The sequence below is a fragment of the Schistocerca gregaria genome, chromosome 2, assembly GCF_023897955.1.
Source record: "Schistocerca gregaria isolate iqSchGreg1 chromosome 2, iqSchGreg1.2, whole genome shotgun sequence".
Classification (NCBI taxonomy): domain Eukaryota; kingdom Metazoa; phylum Arthropoda; class Insecta; order Orthoptera; family Acrididae; genus Schistocerca; species Schistocerca gregaria.
The window spans coordinates 345,045,679-345,069,449 of NC_064921.1; the positions used below are offsets into that span (position 1 = coordinate 345,045,679).

Sequence of the window (23,771 nt, forward strand, 5' to 3'; positions counted from 1 at the left end):
ATGGAAGAATAAATACATAGAACCACAAATTAAGAGAGCTCTGCAGTTGAAAATGCCAGACCGACCAGAAGAAGAGCAATAAGAAATAGATGTAAAATCTATGGTCACTCTACTTTATGTGGGAAATATTTCACCAAAAATTGCAAGAAAAAAGAATTAAGTGGATGTGATCTTCCTTCCACCGAACAAGAGAATAGCTGTTCTGGGATCTGTGAAGGACAATATGCTTTTACAAAAGACATATGTATATGAAATTCCTTGTGAGTGTGGCAGATGGTACATAGGACAGACAACACACACTGTAAAAGACTGTTACACTGAACACCAGCGATTCACTTGCCTACTGGAACCCAACAAATTTCCACTGGCCGTACCTTGGTCTACAGAAAAGTTAAGATAGTGGCCACCATATCATCCTACTGGGATTCAATTGTCAAGAATGCTGTGGAAATACAATTAACAGCCAGCCTGCTGAACAGAGACCTTGACAAATCATGGAAACCCTTCATTTAATGTCTGCGCTCTCAAAGGATATTTTGTTCTAACCTTCACTCCTTCTATTCCAACGTGTGCCATCCACAGTAATCAACCAAATACTTCATAAGCACTGTGGATTCACTGACTCTGCACTAGCTTTGTTTTACACTTAAAGGCATAAGGTTTTATGTGTGATTGACATTCTTGTTACCAATAGTGTTATCTTGGATGTATGTGCATTTATTCCAAAGTGCTTTAAAATTGCAAGTGGCTCACATTGAGAATGGCTGAAATGTTGTTAGCAAAAATATCAGTACAATAGTTAATAACATCCCAAATGTACTCCAGAAAAATGATATAATATTCAAACTGCCGGAAAAACTTCAATACCGTAACACAAAAATGGACTTGTTCACTTAAAAATGGCTGTACAGCTGAAATTGACCTGTAGTGTTGTGAATAAACTAACAGATTCGGTCTTAATGGAAAAAGTGTCATCTAAAAGAAATTCGAAATAGGCTATGCAACCAAATCAGAAAAAAAAACTATTTTTTTTGTTAAAATTATATATCTTTTTAGTGTTGCATGTTGTTCTGTGATTTTGCAATGATTTATTAGTATTTAGCAGCTTTTAACATTGAAGCCACAATACTCTATCTGATCTGGGCCTTAGTCAGGTATTACATATGATGCACCATAATGTTTGTGAATTTTTATAATTTTTGACTTAGTAATGCAAATAAAGTTGCTACTAATGTGCATGAATGAAATGTATTGAAAAATAAATTGAAATATGGCACTTGTTATAAATTTATTTTATATAGTATAGGCAATATGTTTTCTAGTAATTGCCTTAATTGCATACTGAGCACTTTCGCCATGCAAATAATACATGATCACTGGAGTACTGGTATATTACAGAAAATTTAGTGTTTAATCCTCTGTTTCATCTCATTTCTGAGTTTCAGTCTTGTGTGATTACAAATAAAATATTAATTAAACACTGCTGAGATACATCCTCATCTTCAGTATCTCTAAAGTGAATGTTGCAAATGTTACTTTTCTGTCAACTTGCATTTCCTTATCTTATCTATTGTAAAAAGTTGATAAAAATGCTCTTAATGCCGTTTTAAGAGACATTCTTCACTCCTTCCGATCTGATCATGTAAATGTAGAAAAGTTTTGGAATGATTTCACAGAGAGAGTATCAACAGCATTTGAGAGATATATGCCACATAAATTAATAAGTGATGGTACTATCCCCCATGGTACACAAAATGAGTCAGATCGCTGTTGCAGAAGCAGCGAAAAAAGCATGCCAAATTTAAAAGAACGTAAAATCCCCAAGACTGGCAGAGTTTTACCGAAGTTCGAAATATAGCACATACTTCAGTGCGAGATGCTTTTAATAATTTCTGTAATGAAACTCTGTCTTGAAATCTGGCAGAAAACCCGGAGAGATTCTGGTCATACATTAAGCACACCACTGGCAAAATGCAATCAATACCTTTACTGCGTGATAACAATGGTGAAGTCACTGATGACAGTGCCACTAAAGCAGAGTTATTAAACACCGTTTTCTGAAACTCCTTCACCAAAGAAGACAAAGTAAATATTCCTGAAATCCAATCAAGAACAACTGCCAAGATGACAAGCATAAAAGTAGATATATTCAGTGTCGCAAAGCAGCTTAAATCACTTAATAAAGGCAAGGCTTCTGGTCCAGATTTTATACCAGTCAAGTCCCTCTTAGAGTACGCTGATACAATAAATCCATATTTAGCAATTATATACAACCGCTCACTCACAGAAAGATATGTACCTAAAGACTAGAAAATTGCTCAGATCATACCAATACCCAAAAAGGGTGATAGGAGTAATCCGTTGAATTTCAGGCCCATATCACTAATATTGATTTGTAGTAGGGGTTTGGAACATATACTGAATTTGAACAATATGAAGTACCTCGAAGAAAACGATTTATTGATACATAGTCTGCTCGTATTCAGAAAATATTGTTATTGCAAAACACAACTAGCTCTTTATACTCATGAAGTGATGAGTGCTATCGACAGTGGATGTCAAATTGATTCCATATTTTTAGATTTTCAGAAGGCTTTTGACACCGAAGCATCTTCTAACAAAACTGTGCCTATGGAATATCACCTCAGTTGTGCGACTTTCTTGTCAGAAAAGTCACGGTTCCTAGTAATAGACAGAAAGTCGTTGAGTAAAACAGAAGTGATATCCAGCGTTCCCCAAGGAAGTGTTATAGGCCCTTAATTGTTCCTAATCTATATTAACGATGTAGAAAACAATATTCTTAGATGTTTGCAAATGATGCTGTCATTTACCATCGTATAAAGTCGTCAGATGACCAAAACAAATTGCAAAATGATTTAGATAAGATATCTGTATGATGCGAAAAGTGGCAATTGACCCTGAATAAAGAGTAGTGTGAAGTTATTCACATGAGTACTAAAAGACACCCACTAAATTTTGATTACGTGATAAGTCACACAAATCTGAAGTCTGTAAATTCTACTAAATACTTAGGGATTACAATTACAAATAACCTAAATTGGAACGATCACATAGATAATGTTGGGGGTAGAGCAAACCAAAGACTGTGATTCATTGGCAGAACACTTAGAAGGTGCAACCGGTCTACTAAAGAGACTGCTTAAACCAAGCTTGTCTGCCCTATTCTGGAGTATTGCTGTGCAGTATGGGATCCACATCAGGTGGGACTTGACGGATGACATCGAAAAAGTACAAAGAAGGGTGGCTCATTTTGTATTATCATGAAATAGGGGAGGTAGTGCCACAGACATGATATGTGAATTGGAATGGGAATCATTAAAGCAAACGCGTTTTTCGAAAACATTCTGTTGGCACCCACCAACATAGGGAGAAATGATCATCACGATAAAATAAGAGAAATCAGGGCTTGCACAGAAAAATTTAAGTGCCTGTTATTCAGGCGCGCCGTTTGAGAGTGGAACGGTTGAGGGACAGCTTGAAGGGGGTTCATTGAACCCTCTGCCAGGCACTTTATTTTATTGTGAATAGCAGAGTAATCACATAGATGTAGATGTAGGTGAGATCTTTCATCCTCCCACACACATTTCTGGGAGATGTATGGCATTAGAATTGCATCCATAGGTTTGTCCAACCAGAATGGAAAATTGTATCAGTGAAGCATACTCAGAAGTTATGAAAGGCTCATAATAATTTTTTCCTACTTTTATTTCCACTCTCTTTTTAAGAATACATTTGCAAAAGCGTTTTGTTATGAACCATTGCTTCATTTCTCCTAACCCATTAGTTGTACAGTATTGTTTTTTGAGTTTTGTATACAGAAACTGGATAGAGCAATTTCTCCATGTTGTTCATAAGTGAGAAATGGAAGATCAATCAAGGCATTTCTGTATGCTGAAGGGTGAATCACTTCTCAGTTATGAGTCTTCAACTTAACTTTTTTTATTTTTTAAGGAAAGGTAAAAACTTGCTGAATGGTTTAGTCATCAACAGGCATATAAACAAGACTGAAAACTTCTTGGGCTTTTGGCTGAATCCTTTATTGAGCTAAAGTAAACATATATACACATATGCATGTACACCCCTGTGTGACTAAATTGTGCCAGCTAAATACAGTATGCCAGGACTGTAGTTGTGCAGCTTGACTAGGATGAGGGATTGTTTCAAGTGGAGTTGGGCAAAGAAAGAAAGTAAGCAATGAGCAGGAAGGATGGTCCAGGAAGGTTGGCTGGTGGCTGGGAGGGAGGAAACAAATGCACATAACAGGAAGGGAGAAGCAGCAAGTGCGTGAGATAAGAATGTGACATGGGCACAGTCACTGGTGAGTTTGAGCAATGACAGTGATAATGATGTGAAGGAGTGAATTAGGAGGGCTTGATAGAAGAGAGAAGGAAGAAGACTGTGGGAAGGATGATGTGGGTAGGGTCACTGAATTGTTACGGTACCTCTCCGTAATGTCACAACGGCCTTTATCTGCCCAGTTTCAACCATTGGGAATGTTGATGGCCTTATGAAGTCTGACTGTGGTGAGCCTCCCATGGAATGAAGCTTACCTCTAGTATACTTGCTAATGTGATGTAGTAATTCTAAAAATTGTATGACTGACTGCCATTTTCAATACCTAATTATTTCCAGTCGTGAAAGTAATGTGTGATTAACCAGGTTATGTTCATTTCAGAAATTCTGTCTGCAAATGCACAATCATTGTTTATGCCTGGTTAATGTTAATAAATGGAAAGGTATTTGCATATTGCCCCCCAGTTGCCTCATCTTATTCGATTTAACCTGTATATTGACCTCATTTTAATTGATTTGTTTATTCATTTGGCAACCATACACGTAATGTAAAGTAGTTTAGTTATGTATATAAAGTTATATGTGCTTTGTACACCAGAATAATGATGGTAGTATCACCATAATAAACATCTGAAACCATTAAAAGATTGTAAGTATAGAGAGTCATTGTGTGATAGCCATTCTTGCATGTGAATTAAAGCTTTTAACTGAATATTCAATTAGTATAGTGACTGCAATTTTTGAAACTTTACTGCATTTTCTTTCTATGAAAGTGCAATTCTGTCAACTGTATACTTGGTATTTACCTAAGTATTATGAAAAGTACTTAACAATAAATTCTCCCAGTAGTAAAAGTGTAATGGTTGTGTGAAGTATGTTGTAATTTGTACAAAAAATTACAGTTCACTGCAAGAAAATTGAACTTCTTCCCTTGCACTTGAGGATAACTGAAACTACAAGAGAAAACAGCAGCAGGAAGATTCCTGTACCAGTACCAGTATACATTTTGTACTTTAATTGAAGATGTTCTTGTTTGCAAAAGAAGTCTCTTGAAATAACTAGATTGTAAATTTTCCTTTATACTTTATAAACTGCTGAGACTAAGTTACCTTTTAATTCCTTTTCTTTATGCTTTTTATTCTGAGGTGTACCTAGTTTGTTTTAGTACCAGTAACTGACGTGTTTTTGAGAGATCCTCAATATTTAAAATGGTGTACATTCATAGAACACAAAGTTATAATATAAAACCCATCAAATATGAGCTTCAACTAAAATGACAAAATTTGATAAGGCATCTATTACTTCTCAGATCTCGGTACACCTTGGAAATTGATAGACATCCAAAACGGTTGAAACTGGGCATATACATGTCATAGTGAAGTCATGGAGTGGTATCACCACAGTGGGCATAACACCTCCCTCCCAAGGCAGGATGGAGGTTTGCATGGGACAGAGAGCTAGTGGAGATTCAGGCCAGGAGGATTATGGAAATAATGGATGTGTTGCAAAGTTCAGAGAAGCTGGTGTTGGGGGAGGGAAGGCAGGGGGGAAGGAATGGAAATGACACAGGTTGTGAAGTAGCCATTGAAATTGAGCATGAGGTGCTCAGCTGTGTGTTCTGCCATTGGGTGATCATCTCTGTTCTTGACCACAGTTTAGCAGTGGCCATTACTTCGGTTGAACCACTGGTTGGTGCTGAAGCCCACATAAAATACTGTGCAGAATTGCAACCAAACTGGTACGTGACATGCCTATTTTCACAGGGCGCCCTGCCTGTAATGGGATTAGATAAGTCTGGTATGTGACTGGAGTGGAGCAGAATTTTTGGGTGGGTGTATCGGATAAGTCTTGCATCGAGGTTTTCCACAGGGATAAGACAAACCTTATGCCACATCCGGTTCCATCCCCTAGCCACTGGGTCATATCCCTGTGGAAGACTCAAATGCAAGACCTGTGCAATGCATATCGTCTTGGCACATCCTACTCCAGTCACAAGTAATGATTTTGGTGATTATAGCCATGGTCTGATGTGGCACTACTGTTTTAATTGTCACAATACAATTAGTCAAAAAGCAGCAAAAGATGACATATACTGTACAAGAGCATTTCAAAACACTTTGATAATCTTAAACAAACAGCAACAGCAGACTATTTGTCTCAGATATATCAGAATTTTTTTAGATGTTCTTGCATAAAGTATGTCGATGTTTTTGAAAGTTTTGCAATAACTGCAATACTACCGTATCGGAAGGTAACTATAACCCACCAAAGGCAGTAAGGATTATGCTACCTTGCTTGATACTGGTTGAATAAAAATATTTTTTAAGTCATCCATTGTTAAATTTACTCATTTTAAATAACTGGGTACTTCGGAAAATAAATTCCAATTGGGATGGAAAAAATTACAGAAATCAACTAAAATTGGTTTCTTGTTCATACAGATTTGCTTTCCACTGTGCTTGCACATCAGTGCAACCTTTGTTGAGGTACTTAGCATAGCGTGGTAGCATGGCACAAATTCTAATTATCTTTTTTCATAGAAACTTACTATGTATAATGATAAGTTGTTGACAGTTCTTTTAATCTTGCGAGCATTATCTATGTATATATTCCACTAGCCACTGTACAGTGCATGGCATAGGGTACGTCATACCAGTATTATCGATTTTCTTTTTTATTCCCCCCTCTTTCTTGTTAAAAATTTCTATGACTGTTGAGGTAGATAGAGTGAAATGTTGCTGTACAATCATCATTTCCACAGAGCTAAGTATTTCAGATGCTTATAGAACATTTAGGGTTCTTCTCTAAGGAATAACAGTAATACAGCAAGTAGCGACAATTTTGAAAAAAGTTATTTGTGTATTATTGACAAATCTGGAATCCTCTTTTGGAAATGAAGTAAATATTTTACAGGATAGTACAGTGATTGGGCAACATATGAGCATTAATATACAAACATCCAAAACATGCAGTAAATTAGTCATGTGAAAGACAGAAGGGTGTACAAATGTATTTTTACAGTTTTTCTTTTGATCACACTTGCTAGTCAACCTGTGAGGCTAGTTTGTACATACATGCTAAACTGCATTTTATCTTAAATATTATAGACAGTCAATTTTTTGCTATGGTGACAGTGCTGTCAGCTAAGTACCAGTTATATTGTTGATCATTACTGTTACTATTACTGCTACCACTATTTATGCAGTTTTATCACAGAGTGTTAATAAATTTGTTTTGAGTCAGTGTCAGTGTTTGTCTTGTAAAAACTCTTCTTTTGTATCTTTCTTTAATTTAGGATGACAATTTGGTCGAACCAGATGATTCCTTACTCTTTGAGCCAAGACTGTCAAGACCAAAGAGAGGTGATGTGGCTCACACTTCCTCAGAACCACCACCAATTAAAAGAGTGAGTGTGATGACTAGTCATTTAATTTTTGTTGCAATCTCATACCCTTTCAGTAGCAAATGTCACTAGGTCCTTATACTGCATTTGCATTAAAAATAGTGTATTAATATCTGCATGCAATTTTTAAACCACAGGCAGATTCAATCTTCAATAAAGAAAATATTTATAAATAATGGACTGTGTAAAGAAGAAGCTATTGATGCAATATAGTAATGTGTCTGTGTTGGAAAAAAGGAGGGCTTAGTGTGCTACTGTGTGATATTATTTAGATCTTAACCATTGATAAATAGTTCACATGGATTAATTATTCAGTGTTGTGAGTACTGAATCAACTGTTATCAGTAGAGAGATTTTTCGGGTTTATAGTGTGACTTTTGTTTCTTTATATTGTTGTGTAACATTTTGTTGGGCAGCGAACTTTAAATTATCCGCCAATGCCATCTGTGTGGGCTGGCTGCCAGAAACCACCATCCGTGGGTCACTGGACTTGTGCACATCATACGGCAACCACCATCCCATCTATGGTAGCCTTCCTCTATATAGGAACAGTGCAGCAGGAACTCGCTCTTAGATGTATTCTTACTATTTACTTTTATCAGCCTCCATGTTTGTTGTTCATTTCTGTGTAGGTAAATAAACTTGATTAATTGTGGCCACACTGTCAGTTGTGTCCTGTGTTGTGACACAATTGGTGACAAGTAAGGCATTTAGTTGCATGTGCTGAGTCCACTTGGTTGTTCCTTGTGTTGTCATGCATGGAGGCAGTGCTCAGATCTCTCCTGAAGCAGTAGGAGGCTTTTAGGGTTGCGCAGACGACCTTGTACATGGGTCAGCCACAGCTATGAGTAATCATCTTGGGTATTAATAACTTCATCAGCTGTATTTAGTCCTTCATTATTGGATCACTACCAGTTTTGCGGCACAAAAACCCACATCTTCAGGTGAACATACGGTTGCTATCACAAACTTCCACACCATCAAGATACTCGCTGTCTTATGATGATGCGGCTGAAGATAGCACATGCAAGTGGTTCTTCACTAGATGTGTTGGCATCTTTATTCCAAGTTGGAAGAAGCTGGCTGTTACCACATGGCGGTATGTGGCACTGGGAGGCATGTTCTTTCCTTGTAGCACTGCTTGCATCATAAACACAATGATTTGTGTGCCACTGGCAATGAGACTGAGCAAACCCAGTTTGCATGTATTGAGATTGGAATCTTGGGATACACCAACAAGGTTGTAAAATGACTCTAAAAATTATATTATGGTGCAAAAGATTTTCTAGAAGTTTACTGCAGGCATAAGGTATGTACCCAAAAAATTCTAAGAGCGCCTGACTAGCTACTTTTCCTAAAGTTTGTTTTTCCCATGTCTATTTTTTTCTTATGTCTATTGATAATAATTTAATGTTACTTGTTATGGACACAATGGACACAAGATTCTAGTCCCGTGAAGAGAGAAGTTATTGCTATCAGAACACAGTAAAGCAAAGTTATTGGTGTCATTATTGCCGAATTGATTGCTAGTCAATGAACAGCTGAAAAAAAAAAAAAAAAAAAAAAAAAGGGGGGGGGGGGGGAGACATTCAGAGACCCAGAAGGCACAAAATTTAGATACCCCTTCAGTGAAATAGGTATTCTTAAAATTTCATAATAGTGTTAGATATTGAAGCAAGGATTTCAGCAGCTGATAGTATACAAAGCTACAAGTATTTTTCTATGTAGTTAATGCTTGTAACATTTATGTTTACCAAGTTATTGCTTTTCTAAGTCAAGTTGTTATGGCATACAGTAGCACATAAAAAGAGAAGTACATGACGACATGCATATTTACTTATACTTTTGTGAAACATTTCACTGCAGACATTGAAACTATGTTGTATTACTTTAATTATATTTTGACACGCTATCAAATATCATTAAAAGCTATTCAACTGCAAACTGTTGTTTGTTTAACCCAATAGTAACAATTTTGATCTCATGATAAGGATTGAATGACACACTTCTCACCCATTTTCATCTACAAGGTGAGCACCTAAGTTATCTGAGACAATTTTTGTTTCCTTTTTATGTACTCTTTAGGTACAAGCAACACTTTTTAACATCCCATGCTGTGAATTATAATCTTTATCCTTTGTTGCTAATCATTGTAGAATGGGTTTTTCTATCTGCCTGTTCTTTCAATAAGCAGCATAATGTTCATAAATTTCATTAAAAAATTTGTTTCAATCTGAATCTGAAGCTTAGAATGTTGATTGCAACATTTGTACTGGCAATTGATTAAATATAAATTGTAATACATATTACTTGCTAAATTAACAATGAATAAGTATTCAGCCCTTTTTTTGCATTTTCCCCTACCCGTCTGCTGGGAGCAGCTTTCAGTGGTAGAGAAAGTCAATTTCATACACCAGTGGAGCAACATTTCTTTTTTTACTACTTAATGTAAAGGTGAATAATGATCTGCCTTTCTGGGAGTTATTCTGGGCTTTGCCCAATTTTCTATTTCTGTGTACAGTTGTGTCTACTGAAATATTTACTTTGTGTTTCAGTTGCATGTTTCTCCAGCCAATCTGCAACGCGCCTGGACTGCAACAAGGAGAGTATCAAAGGATGACTGGTTAGAATGGCTTCGCAGATTGAGTATTGAGCTTTTGAAAGAGTCACCATCTCCAGCCCTTAGGTATATACTAGAAATATTAAAATCTGTGCAGCTGTGCACATTATGTAAGAAAGAGGAGAAAATATTTAATGCCACTTTTGAAGCAGTTAACGCACTTAAAAGAATTCATTGATTGTTACAGTTCACCATATAGCGAAGATACTTAGTTGCAGATAGGCACAACAAAAAGACTCTCACATGCCATCCTGGATTTGCCATGGTTTCATTGATTGTTAATAACATCATTATTTCAAACAGTGTTTCTTTTAACATTTGTAACTCTCATATTAAGTTGTTCATTAATAAGTTAAACAGCACAGTATCATCAGCAAATAGCAGATACCTTAGTCTGACTATTGAACCAATTCAACTTTAATGTCAGGAATGTTTTTTTGTTGTAATGTGAAGTAAAAGAGTCATTACGAAACTAAAATTTTAGGCTCTTCATGACATCCTTCCTCATAGAGATGCTAGTCCTGCAACTTTGGGTAGAGAGACTTTGGAAGACATGGTGATATTCTCTGCTCAAAGTTTCGCATTTGATTGAAGTTGGCAGTGTATGAGGTCTAGCATATCATACAGATTAGTCAAGGGCGGATTTCTTTTGTGCAGATGTGATTGTATTAAGGTTTACTACTATCCTTCAACAAAAACGCATTTTGGTTTCAAAACCACCTGCAAATGCATGAATTAGGGTTTTGTATTTTATAGTAAGAACTTTAATTTTAAAAATGAGAAGTTACATTATTTTTAATTGATTTGCAGGTTTGTGACATTAATTACAGAATCTTTTATCTAATAGCATATTTAAGGCATTTATTATATCTATCACATACAAAGCTTAACAAAATCATATTCTCTTAGGTTCTGATTAATAAGCTAAACAATTCAAATTTAAGATAATGTTATTCACTGTTAATTTCACAAGTGATGTGTATAATGATTTAACTTTAACCCTTTGACTGCTGAAGGCTTGGCGCGCTGAGGCGCCGAAGCCTGTAGCATAATCCATCTACCTGCACTGTGTGCCTGTTTCTCGGAACCGCTGCCGGGACCGGATTGGCCCACTCTGCTTAACCTGCTCTGTGCTGAATATTTTTTGGCTGAATACAACTTGTGCAGAGCCAGCGTGAATTTTTGGCACCTTTAAGCTGTAATATCTCAGGCAATAGCTTTTGTAAAGAAATAAAATTTGGCCATCTAGTACAACTTTATGCATTCTCTTAAGAATAATAATGAAAAGAATTTTATGAGCCACATTGAGCCAGAAAATTGTAGGTAAATCGGCCAAAAAAATAGGCGCCCGAAAAAATTTTGAAGTTTGGCTTCTTGCATCTCCGGAACTAATGCTGTGACGAACGTTAAACTTGGAATGTAGCAACCTAAGAACATAAGGTTCTTAAATATAAAGTTTCATTTCCATAGCTCTTTTCAGTACTGAATGAATTAAGCACAAAATTGAAGATTTTGTAACAACATCAAAAGTATTTTCATTCTGATTTTGCTAAAAAACTATGCTCCGTAAAACATACAAAGCTGTACAACTGGAATGAAAGTTGAGCACAAAAATCAGGCCTGTAAACAATTTAAACTTCGGGTTAGCATGTCTAGTAGTGTGAACGCATGATGAAAATGAAATTTAGAGTGCAATAAATTGACTGCACAACGATAAGGAATAAAAATTTTTATTCCCCTACCATTTTCCGTTAATGCTTCAAAGCCAGTCTCATTCGAACAACAAATTTTAAGCCCCCCACCCTCCCCAGAACAGTGAGTTTAATTTTCAGTATTGGCTAGCAACAGAGGCAAAGTAGCAAGAAAAATCACACTTAGAAAATAGTTTTAACTTTGGCATTTTCTTTCTCGTTGATTAAAGGTGTTTAAATCAGTTATGGAAAATATGTTTTGTACAAGTAAACTGAGTGTGATCTACATTTGTATTACTAAGGATAAAAGAATATAACTGTCCATGTTACGTGTTAATGATTTAAATGTATTGTTCACAGAGATTAATGTATAGATTTTGTTATACTGGCGCAATGTGCTCGGCATAATTATATTTGCCACAGTACAGATATTGCACAATCTCAATCACCAAGTCCATTCATTTGCCAGTAAACTGCTACATATGAAGAAGTCAGGCTTCGTTTGAATAATTTTACACCTGTTGCATCTATTTCCCATCCTTCTTTTTGATCTGGGCTTTGGACCAGTGATTAGTAATGCTTCTTTGTATGATAAGTCTCAAAGCAGGGTGCAACACATAATGGAACGTTGCTAGTTTTGCACAGGTACCTGTATATAGTTTCTCAGTGCACTTTCTGTTTCGTGCAAACCCTGTATCTGCGCATTAGCGTACTTTTCTGTGAATGCTCACTCATGATAACAGCCGGAAAATGTCTCCCTGTGAATTGCAGAGGTTTCTTGTCATCGTAACGCCTTCCCCCACCAGTTTTTCTCCATTCCGTATCATATTTTTCTACAATCTCCCTTACAAGAGGAAGGTGAAACTCTGCGAGTGTCATTTTTTGCCCTTTTACCGACCAGTGGAGAGCATGACCATTTAGAATACACAAATCCAGAATGTGAAAAAAAATATTTCTTATGCCATTTCACAGTCTTACGCACTGATCCCACTGAGCTCAGTACCATGTCACCACGGTCAGCTGCACCCATACTCGAATTGTAATCTACAATACATTGCGGTTTCTTTATTTTTTCACCAGTATTTCTGTCAGTCTTCTCTGTGTCAACCATTTGTGTTGTGTGGCTTGTTGTCATTATGTATACCTCTCTATTATTGCACCAATTGATAGCAAGGACCTTTTCAGTGGACCTAAACTCAGTTTCTCCTTGTTTTAATTTCTTCTGCAGTTTTGGGATGTTGCGCCAGTTTTACGAACAGTGCCATGTGCAGGTGTTAAATGGTTGTGAAGCAAGGGGAACAGGTCCAGGCTGGATTACCAGTTATCGACATATAGAATATGACCCTGTTCCAAATATGGTCCCATAAGAGTTGCCACTATGTCGCCACATTTTTGCACATTGTGGAACCCAATTTCTGTTGTTGAACCTGTATACACAGTAAAATCTGAAATATACCCTCTCTGACAGTCACATAGTACAAATATCTTTATTCCAAATTTTCTTCACTTGGTTGGAATAAGTTGCTGAAAAGATAGTAGTCCTTTGAACAGCAAGAGACTTTCATCTATAAAAAGCTTGTGATGTGGGCAAAATTAATTACAAAATGTTGTACAAACTTTGTCAACAATCGTCCTAATTTTAAATTGGCTGTTGCCTCCAGTACTTCCAGCGTTATCACTGAAGTGTAACATTCTCAGAAGTAGACAAAAACGGTCTCAGGACATAATTTCACTGAAAACTGGTTTCTTCAAAAGTGTATCTCTGGACCAATAATCACTTAGATTAGATTAGATTAATACTAGTTCCATGGATCATGAATACGATATTTCGTAATGATGTGGAACGAGTCAAAATTTTCCAATACATGACATAATTAAGTTAATTTAACAGCATAATTAAGTTAATGTAACAACTTTTTTATTTTTATTTATTTTTATTATTTTTTTGTTTGTTTTTAACTTCTTAACTTGTGTCAATAGAAGGCAAACAGCAACAAAACAATACATTTCTTCAAATCCAGTGTCTTTCTACTTTGACAGTTGAGAATTCACAGATTCTGTAGTATTTTCTCTGGTGTAAACGTAAAAATGATTTGTTTCGTCTGCAATAAATTGCAACAGTTCTTGTGACATAAATATTAAAGAAAAAATTAAAGAATGCTTGGGTCAGTATCTAATTGAAATTTGTATCCTGAACTCGAGTCATCGAAGTAATGGTTTAATGGCTGGAAATCGGTTTCTTCCAGTCAAATGTGTCACTTAAGCATGCTCTTTTCTGAACCATTTCACAATCACTTTCTGATTCCTCAGATTCAGAGTAACTGCTGACTGTAATTCTTGCTCTCCCCTGTGATGTAAAGGGCTGAGGACTAATTCTTGCTCTCCCCTGTCATGTAAAGAGCTCAGGACTACAGCTTCGAGATTCTATTGAAGACTCATCACTGTTAGCAACATAAAATAATTCACACTCACTGTCACTCTTAGTGAGCATATCCAGGATTTCTTTATCTGTGCAACCATGATGATGTGACATTTCTCATATAAAAGACATGAAAACTGATGAAAATACAGGAATTTAAGTCAAATTCTGCAAAGAGTGAACACAGCACTCTCGAACTACGCAGTTAGACCACTGAACAGCTACTAGAAGAGCAGGACGGAAAGACAGCTCTGCATGTATACATGTCCGTAGCGCTCAGGTAGCTGTGACTCAGCGTGCCTAAACTCGTGCCTAATGGTGGGAAGGCCTGTGGTGCGGCCGCGTAAACACGTCCTTAATGCTGTAGGGAAGACCCAAAGCCGTGTGTTTACATATCAGGGGCGCCAGGGGAACGGCGAGGCATGATGAGCTAACACGTCCGCAGCAGTCAAAGGGTTAATGCAATTACCAGTATAATCATTTCAATCAACATTCTAAGTTTCAGATTGAAATTGAGACAAAGATTGGCATGAGTGATGTTGTGAACATCATGTGAGATGTCAGTCCCAGAGCTAGACAAATCAAAAAAGAAGAAATTCTATGAGGGTGGAGAAATTAAGAAAACCATGAACACAACATTAAGTCCATACTGAAAGAACTGGTGTACGAATGATGGGAGTGGGAAAAAGTATAAAGAAAATGCGTTGGCATGGAAGAGTGATGTTGAATACATGAATATCTGTCATCAGTTTGCATTTCAACATTTTTTGAGGTTATGCTGTGAATAATACTTCATTTCTAGTGATGGTTTGTATCACAGAAGTTCACCAAGCGAAGTGGTGCAGTTGTTAACACACTATAGGCACATTTGGGAGGATGACAGTTAAAACCCACATCTGGACATACCGATTTAGGTTTTGTGTGATTCCCCCAAATTGCTGCATGCAAATGTTGGGCTAGATCCTGTGAAAAGACATGACTGATTTCCTTTCCCGTCCTTCAAACAATCTGAGCTTGTACTCTGTCTCTGACGACCTCAAGGTTGTCTGCTTCTGTACTTTATTGTAAATCTTTTTATCTAAATCTGAATTTTTTTAAACTGCAAACCCATTAGCTAAACCAACCTGTACTATTTTATTAATTTCTATATTAACTGTGACACTCTCCAATCATAAATTTGCCACCCAATAGAACATGTAAAATACACACATTATTGTGCAGCTGGGTGACCTGAGTCAGTCATGATAATTAGGTCCGTTGTATGTTGGCTTATGATAAATTGTCTATATTCAGTTTTGAGTCTACCCCAAAATTTGCAGTTCTAGGAAGTTCCGTAAACCCTTATTTTGAAATTCAACTGAAAATGGCTTAGTATGGTAGATGAATCAGTAGAGAAAGTAAACCAGCTTCATGCATGCAGGCATAAACAGTATAAATAAAAATATTCATTTCAGGAACAATATTTATTTGATTTTTATATTCAGCTCACCATAGAAAAAGAAACACACTAACAAATATAACAAAATGAAATAATGAGATTTTGGCAGTCCCCATGAAATCAGTTTTCCTTCTCATTCCATCCGGTAAAAGTCTCCCCTGACCCGGTGTTCTGGGTTACTTTACAAAACTCTACCCCTTTTTCTAAACCTCTCCAGTCCTTTTCCTTCACCCCTCTTCCTTTCCTTCAATCCATCTACTGGAAGAAGGATCCGGTGGCTCCAAATACTTGCAAAGTAAAATCTTTTTTTATGTGTATGTTCTCCTGCCACTGCTTGGTGAGTAGATTTTTTATCTATCCAGTTACATTATAAACAAATATAGTTGAGAGAGATACTATAATAAGCACAATTTCACATCTACAGAAAGCCAACAGCAACAGGTACAATTATACATGCCACACGGAAACACTGAGTAAACCACAAACTAGTAGGTATCCAACATACAATACATCTGATCAAAATCCCACTCGGTGGAGAAAATGATGAAAAAGAATTAGAAACAATACAGCTCAGAGACAAAACCAGTGCATGTAACACGCAGGTAATGCAAGAACTCAACTACAAAATTAAAACAAAACTAACAAAAATTGAAAATAAACAGAACACAAACAACCCAGATATTCCCGTACACCCAAACGCACGGAACGGGAACACCCATGACATGAGCAACAAAAAGAAATGATGACATAAAGACGCAAATTGACACACAGAACAGCAGATGTACTGAAGAAACAAGGATTATACACTCCAGTCACATTTATAAACACCAGTGGAACAACAAGACAAATACCAAGGAGCCGACGTATGTCAGTTACAATGTCAAGACTGCAAATCCATCTACCTGGGAATCGACAGGCATACATTTCAAAGCTAGATAAAAGAACACACAAGAAGCTGGAAATACGAAAATAGCCACTCCAGCTTTGCTGGACACCTTATAAAGCTAGGACATGAACCAATATTACAGGAAACTTTCACATGCAAAGAGCTCATGCAATGTACAAGAAAGTAACAAATGACCAAATCAGTATAAGTAAAAACTCATTGGTCAATAACAAACAGAGATGTAGAACATACCCAGACTAAACAATAACTTAAAAAATATGCATGCCCATTGCAAACAAACAAAACAAGATTAAACAATACAGACACTACAACACAAACAAAAGATGAAGGAAAACACAGAGTGACAGTTGGCAATACTACATACAGTAAACAAACCAAAACAAAACACAGTAAACAGTGGAAGTCAATTGAGACGTGCTCATAAAATTACAAAAATCGGACATGGTGTGTACGAAACTAAGTACATCTCATCGATGGTACATGGGCACTAATAAGTCCAAAAATTTTAAATGGAAAAAAAGGTCATTCAACCTCACAAAACTTGTGCTACAAAAAGTTGTTTCGCACCTAACAGCAAAAGACTAACAAAAACCTGTAATGTAGTAACAAATCTATAACTGCTATGTGAAGCAATTGTTATATACAAAAGAAACATATATTGCAGGCCATTGAAAATGGTTCGTATAAAAAGAAGCCTCCCCCCATGAACCATGGACCTTGCCGTTGGTGGGGAGGCTTGCGTGCCTCAGCGATACAGATAGCCGTACCGTAGGTGCAACCACAACGGAGGGGTACCTGTTGAGAGGCCAGACAAAGATGTGGTTCCTGAAGAGGGGCAGCAGCCTTTTCAGTAGTTGCAAGGGGAACAGTCTGGATGATTGACTGACCTGGCCTTGTAACAATAACCAAAACGGCCTCGCTGTGCTGGTACTGCGAACGGCTGAAAGCAAGGGGAAACTACGGCCGTAATTTTTCCCGAGGGCATGCAGCTTTACTGTATGATGAAATGATGATGGCGTCCTCTTGGGTAAAATATTCCGGAGATAAAATAGTCCCCCATTCGGATCTCCGGGCGGGGACTACTCAAGGGAATGTCGTTATCAGGAGAAAGAAAACTGGCGTTCTACAGATCGGAGTGTGGAATATCAGATCACTCAATCGGGCAGGTAGGTTAGAAAATTTAAAAAGGGAAATGGATAGGTTAAAGTTAGATATAGTGGGAATTAGTGAAGTTCGGTGGAAGGAGGAACAAGACTTTTGGTCAGGTGAATACAGGGTTATAAATACAAAATCAAATAGGGGTAATGCAGGAGCAGGTTTAATAATGAATAGGAATGCAGGTAAGCTACTACAAACAGCATAGTGAATGCATTATTGTGGCCAAGATAGATACGAAGCCCACACCTACTACAGTAGTACAAGTTTAAATGCCAACTAGCTCTGCAGATGACGAAGAAATTGAAGAAATGTATGATGAAATAAAAGAAATTATTCAGATAGTGAAGGGTGACAAAAATTTAGTAGTCATGGGTGACTGGAATTCGGTTGTCGGAAAAGGGAGAGAAGGAAACGTAGTAGGTGAATATGGATTGGAGGAGAGAAATGAAAGAGGAAGCCGCCTGGTAGAATTTTGCACAGAGCACAACTTAATCATAGCTAACACTTGGTTTAAGAATCATGAAAGAAGGTTGTATACATGGAAGAACCCTGGAGATACTAAAAGGTATCAGATAGATTATATAATGAGAAGACAGAGTTTTAGAACCAAGTATTAAATTGTAAGACAGTTCCAGGGGCAGATGTGGACTCTAACCACAATCTATTGGTTATGACCTGTAGATTAAAACTGAAGACACTGCAAAAAGATGCGAAATTAAGGAGATGGGACCTGGATAAACTGAAAGAACAAGAGATTGTGCAGAGTTTCAGGGAGAGCATAAGGGAACAATCGACAGTAATGGGGGAAAGAAATACAGTAGAAGAAGAATGGGTAGCTTTGTGGGATGAAGTAGTGAAGGCAGCGGAGGATCAAGTAGGTAAAAAGACGAGGGCTAGTAGAAATCCTTGGGTAACAGAAGAAATATTAAATTTAATTGATGAAAGGAGAAAATATAAAAATGCAGTAAATGAAGCAGGCAAAAAGGAATACAAACGTCTCAAAAATGAGATCGACAGGAAGTGCAAAACGGCTAAGCAGGGAGGGCTAGAGAACAAATGTAAGGATGTAAAGGCTTATCTCACTAGGGGTAAGATAGATACTGCCTACAGGAAAATTAAAGAGAAATTTGGAGATAAGAGAACCACTTGTATGAACATCAAGAGCTCAGATGGAAACCCAGTTCTAAGCAAAGAAGGGAAAGCAAGAAGGTGGAAGGAGTATATAGAGGGTCTATACAAGGGCGATGTACTTGAGAACAATATTATGGAAATGGAGGAGGATATGGATGAGGATGAGATGGGAGATGCGATACTGCATGAAGAGTTTGACAGAGCATTGAAAGACCTGAGTCGAAACAAGGTCCCAGTAGACAACATTCCGTTGGAACTACTGACGGCCTTGGGAGAGCCAGTCCTGACAAAACTCTACCGTCTGGTGAGCAATGTGTATGAAACAGGCGAAATACCCTCAGACTTCAAGAAGAACATAATAATTCCAATCCCAAAGAAAGCAGGTGTTGACAGATGTGAAAATTACCAAACAATCAGTCTAATAAACCACAGCTGCAAAATACTAACACGAATTCTTTACAGGCGAATGGAAAAACTAGTAGAAGCTGACCTCGGGGAAGATCAGTTTGGATTCCGTAGAAATACTGGAACACGTGAGGCAATACTGACCTTACGACTTATCTTAGAATCTAGATTAAGGAAAGGCAAACATACGTTTCTAGCATTTGTAGACTTGGAGAAAGCTTTTGACAATGTTGACTCGAATACTCTCTTTCAAATTCTAAAGGTGGCATGGGTAAAATACAGGGAGCGAAAGGCTATTTACAATTTGTACAGAAACCAGATGGCAGTTGTAAGAGTCGGGAGACATGAAAGGGAAGCAGTTGTTGGGAAGGGAGTAAGACAGGGTTGTAGCCTCTCCCCGATGTTATTCAATCTGTATATTGAGCAAGCAGTAAAGGAAACGAAAGAAAAAATCGGAGTAGGTATTAAAATCCAGGGAGAAGAAATAAAAACTTTGAGGTTCGCCGATGACATTGTAATTATGTCAGAGACAGCAAAGGAGTTGAAAGAGCAGTTGAATGGAATGGACAGTGTCTTGAAAGGAGGGTATAAGATGAACATCAACAAAAGCAAAACGAGGATAATGGAATGTAGTCAATTTAAGTCGGGTGATGCTGAGGGAATTAGATTAGGAAATAAGACACTTAAAGTAGTAAAGGAGTTTTGCTATTTGGGGAGCAAAATAACTGATGATGGTCGAAGTAGAGAGGATATAAAATGTAGACTGGCAATGGCAAGGAAAGCGTTTCTGAAGAAGAGAAATTTGTTAACATCGAGTATAGATTTAAGTGTCAGGAAGTCATTTCTGAAAGTATTTGTATGGAGTGTAGCCATGTATGGAAGTGAAACATGGACAATAAATAGTTTGGACTAGAAGAGAAGAGAAGCTTTCGAAATGTGGTGCTTCAGAAGAATGCTGAAGATTAGATGGGTAGATCACATAACTAACGAGGAGGTATTGAATAGTATATCTTGCGAAGAGACCATGAGGATAAAATCAGAGAAAAGAGACCACGAGGATAAAATCAGAGAGATTAGAGCCCACACAGAAGCATACCGACAATCCTTCTTTCCACGTACAATACGAGACTGGAATAGAATGGAGAACCGATAGAGGTACTCAGGGTACCCTCCGCCACACACCGTCAGGTGGCTTGCGGATTATGGATGTAGATGTAGATGAAGAGAAGTTTGTGGAACAACTTGACGAGAAGAAGTGATCGGTTGGTAGGACATGTTCTGAGGCATCAAGGGATCACCAATTTAGTATTGGAGGGCAGCGTGGAGGGTAAAAATCGTAGAGGGAAACCAAGAGATGAATACACTAACCAGATTCAGAAGGATATAGGTTGCTGTAGGTACTGGGAGATGAAGAGGCTTGCACAGGATAGAGTGGCATGGAGAGCTGCATCCAACCAGTCTCAGGACTGAAGACCGCAACAACAACAACAACAACAACATAAAAAGAAGGGAAAGCAGCCTCTCATTTAGCTGCAGTAAACAAATCACTTCCTAAGAATTTAGAAGTAACTAAGGAATGCCAGAAAACATAAAAATGAAAGTAATTAAGTGTTTAAAAACATCAAGAATCATAATTGTGACTGTTTTGATATATACTTTGAATGTGTTCTACGAAATATTTCTAATTTTATTTGAAATAGGCTGGATACAGTCATCAATATCTGACAGAAAAATGTGCTTGCTACAGTGTATCATTTGTTTTTCTTTTTTTTAAATGTTTCAGATCATGTTGGGCTCTGGCACAGACATATTCTCAATTACCACGTGATCTTTTCAATGCTGCATTTGTCTCCTGCTGGACTGAACTTAGCAAATCACTACAGGATGAGCTAATTCAGAGTTTGGAACAGGCTCTTATGGTTCCAGACCTTCCTGAAATAACACAGACTATTCTGAACCTTGCAGAATTCATGGAACACTGTGATAAGGTATGTATCTTCATTTAATCAAAGATTCAGTATGTGTAAGAATAAAATTTTTGTGATTGGCTTTGAAATAGAAACAACACAGATAATAATATTTTACACGTATTTTTCCTGTGTCACTACGTGATGTAAAAAATGACTGTTGCTGTACTAGTGGTAGGTAAGAGTAGATAAAAATGAACTTTGATAATGCAAATACATTTTGGAAGACACCCAGTATGGCTTAGTCTTTGTCTCTTCAACCAGCAGCAAAATTTCATGCCACATTGGAGGAATATGTCAGTGATCTTTGGTGTGAACTCCAGAATACTGCAGCAAACATGCTACATATTTATTTTCCAAGAAGACTGTATGTGAAAGCTGAGTTTCTTTCCAAATCTAAGCTGCTGACTTAAAAAAAAGACAGTTTCAAAACCAGTTTAAAAGCAGCAATGCAAGAAATATTCAATAAATTTGGAAGCAAAACTTAATTTGCCAAAACTTTCATAGTGTTAAGCAACAGGTGGAAATATCCTAACCACTTATTTGTTGGTCATACCAGGAATGAAATAAATGATGAAGAAGTGAAGACCAAAATACTAAATTCTATTTTTTGAAAATGGTTTATTAAGTAATGGAGCAGTACAGCTTTAGCGTATTGTTATTCACACTATCATCACAAACGTTTGAGCAACTCCCACTTTTACCATCTTATAAAAGCATTTTATGAAAATCAAATATCAATTTCTAGCATTGTATCATTATATTTCCATTTATTCAAAAGTATCTGTTTGCCATTTAAATGTCTGCTTATGGTAGATAAGTGAGTATTCTTATGTGAATTTTTGTGTATATTATTATCAGAATTAATTTCCTCTTAGGGTCCATTGCCACTGGATCCACAGTTGTTAGGAGAACGTGCAATGCACTGCAGAGCATATGCAAAAGCACTTCATTATAAAGAGGATGAGTTTCACAAAGAACCAAATAACCAAGTATTTGAGGCACTTATCTCCATTAACAACAAACTGCAACAGAAAGAAGCAGCTGCAGGTAAACTATTAGTGCAGTAGTTTTTAAGCTTTTCATCTGTCTTCATTATGTAGAAAAAATATTATAATAAATACTAGTACTACTATTACTATTTGATCCTTGCAAATTTTTTGCGCTTGATCCTGATCAGTCATCAATATTAGTATCAAATTATAGTCCACTATAAAAAAATCGACGTCATTCAGTATGATATGGCTTACTCAAAACATGTAGAAAGCATATATTGTCTCTGATTTACCAAACTTCTTTGTAAAGAATGTTAGCACTTATTTTGTGATCATTTTTGGCTGTACATGTCTTCAGCACTAATGTAAATATCACTGAACATGCAATCTGGTCAGTTGTCCATGTGCAAAATAGGTACTGGTAAATGCAAACCTGCCCTTTGAAGCATTTGACCTTATGCTTTATTAATGGTCATAGCAAAAGCCTTCACTATGACCATTAATAAAGCATAAGGTCAAATGGGGAATCGGTGTCTCATCAATGGAAAATCCAGGATGAATTGTAATAATATTATGAGGAGGAAAGTTGCCACTCACCAAATAGCAGAGATCCTGAATTGCAGATATTCACACTTAAAGCTTTTGGCCAATGGCCTTTGTCAACAATAGACACACAAACGCGCACACACACACTCACGCAAATGCAACTCACACACACGCCTGCAGTCTCAGGCAACTGAAACCACATGGTGAGCATCAGCACCAGTGCATGATGGGAGTGGCGACTGGGTGGGGATAAGGAGAAGGCTGGGGCAGGGAGGGGGAGGGACAGTATGGTGGGCATGGAGGACAGTGAAGTGCTGCAGGTTTGGCGGCGGGCAGGCGCATCGCAGAACCTCTTCCCACAGTTCTTCTCTCTACTCACCTCTACCACTCCCCGCCTCCTGCCTTCTACATGCTTCCTAAAGTCCATAAAGCTAACCACCCAGGATGCCCAATTGTGGCCGGCTACAGTGCCCCGCCGAGAGAATCTCTGCTCTCATAGGCCAACACCTTCAACCTATTACCTGGAACCAACCCTCCTACGAAAGATAGCAAACATTTCCTCCACCGACTCTCCAAAGTTGTCCCTTTACAATACGGTGCCCTGCTCGTCACTGTTGATGCCACCTCCCTGTACACTAGTATTCCTAATGCCCATGGCCTTACAGCTATTGAACACTACCTTTCCCAATGCCCAACGTATTCCAAACCAACAACCTCCTTCCTAGTTGCCATGATCAACTGTATCCTCACCAGCAATTACTTCTCCTTTGAAGGCTT

At 37.5% G+C, this 23,771-nt stretch overlaps 1 protein-coding gene across 4 annotated transcripts in view; it reads left to right on the forward strand.

Moving 5' to 3' along the window:
• The window catches only part of LOC126337021 (serine/threonine-protein kinase mTOR), a 236,436-nt gene that overhangs the window by 131,038 nt on the left and 81,627 nt on the right, over nt 1–23,771 (forward strand). For all 4 annotated transcript variants that reach the window (XM_050001292.1, XM_050001294.1, XM_050001291.1 and 1 more), the window contains 4 exons: nt 7,610–7,720; nt 10,273–10,403; nt 21,270–21,474; nt 22,332–22,503. In XM_050001292.1, the coding sequence (XP_049857249.1) occupies nt 7,610–7,720; nt 10,273–10,403; nt 21,270–21,474; nt 22,332–22,503 (619 nt within the window). The remainder of the gene's footprint in view (nt 1–7,609; nt 7,721–10,272; nt 10,404–21,269; nt 21,475–22,331; nt 22,504–23,771) is intronic.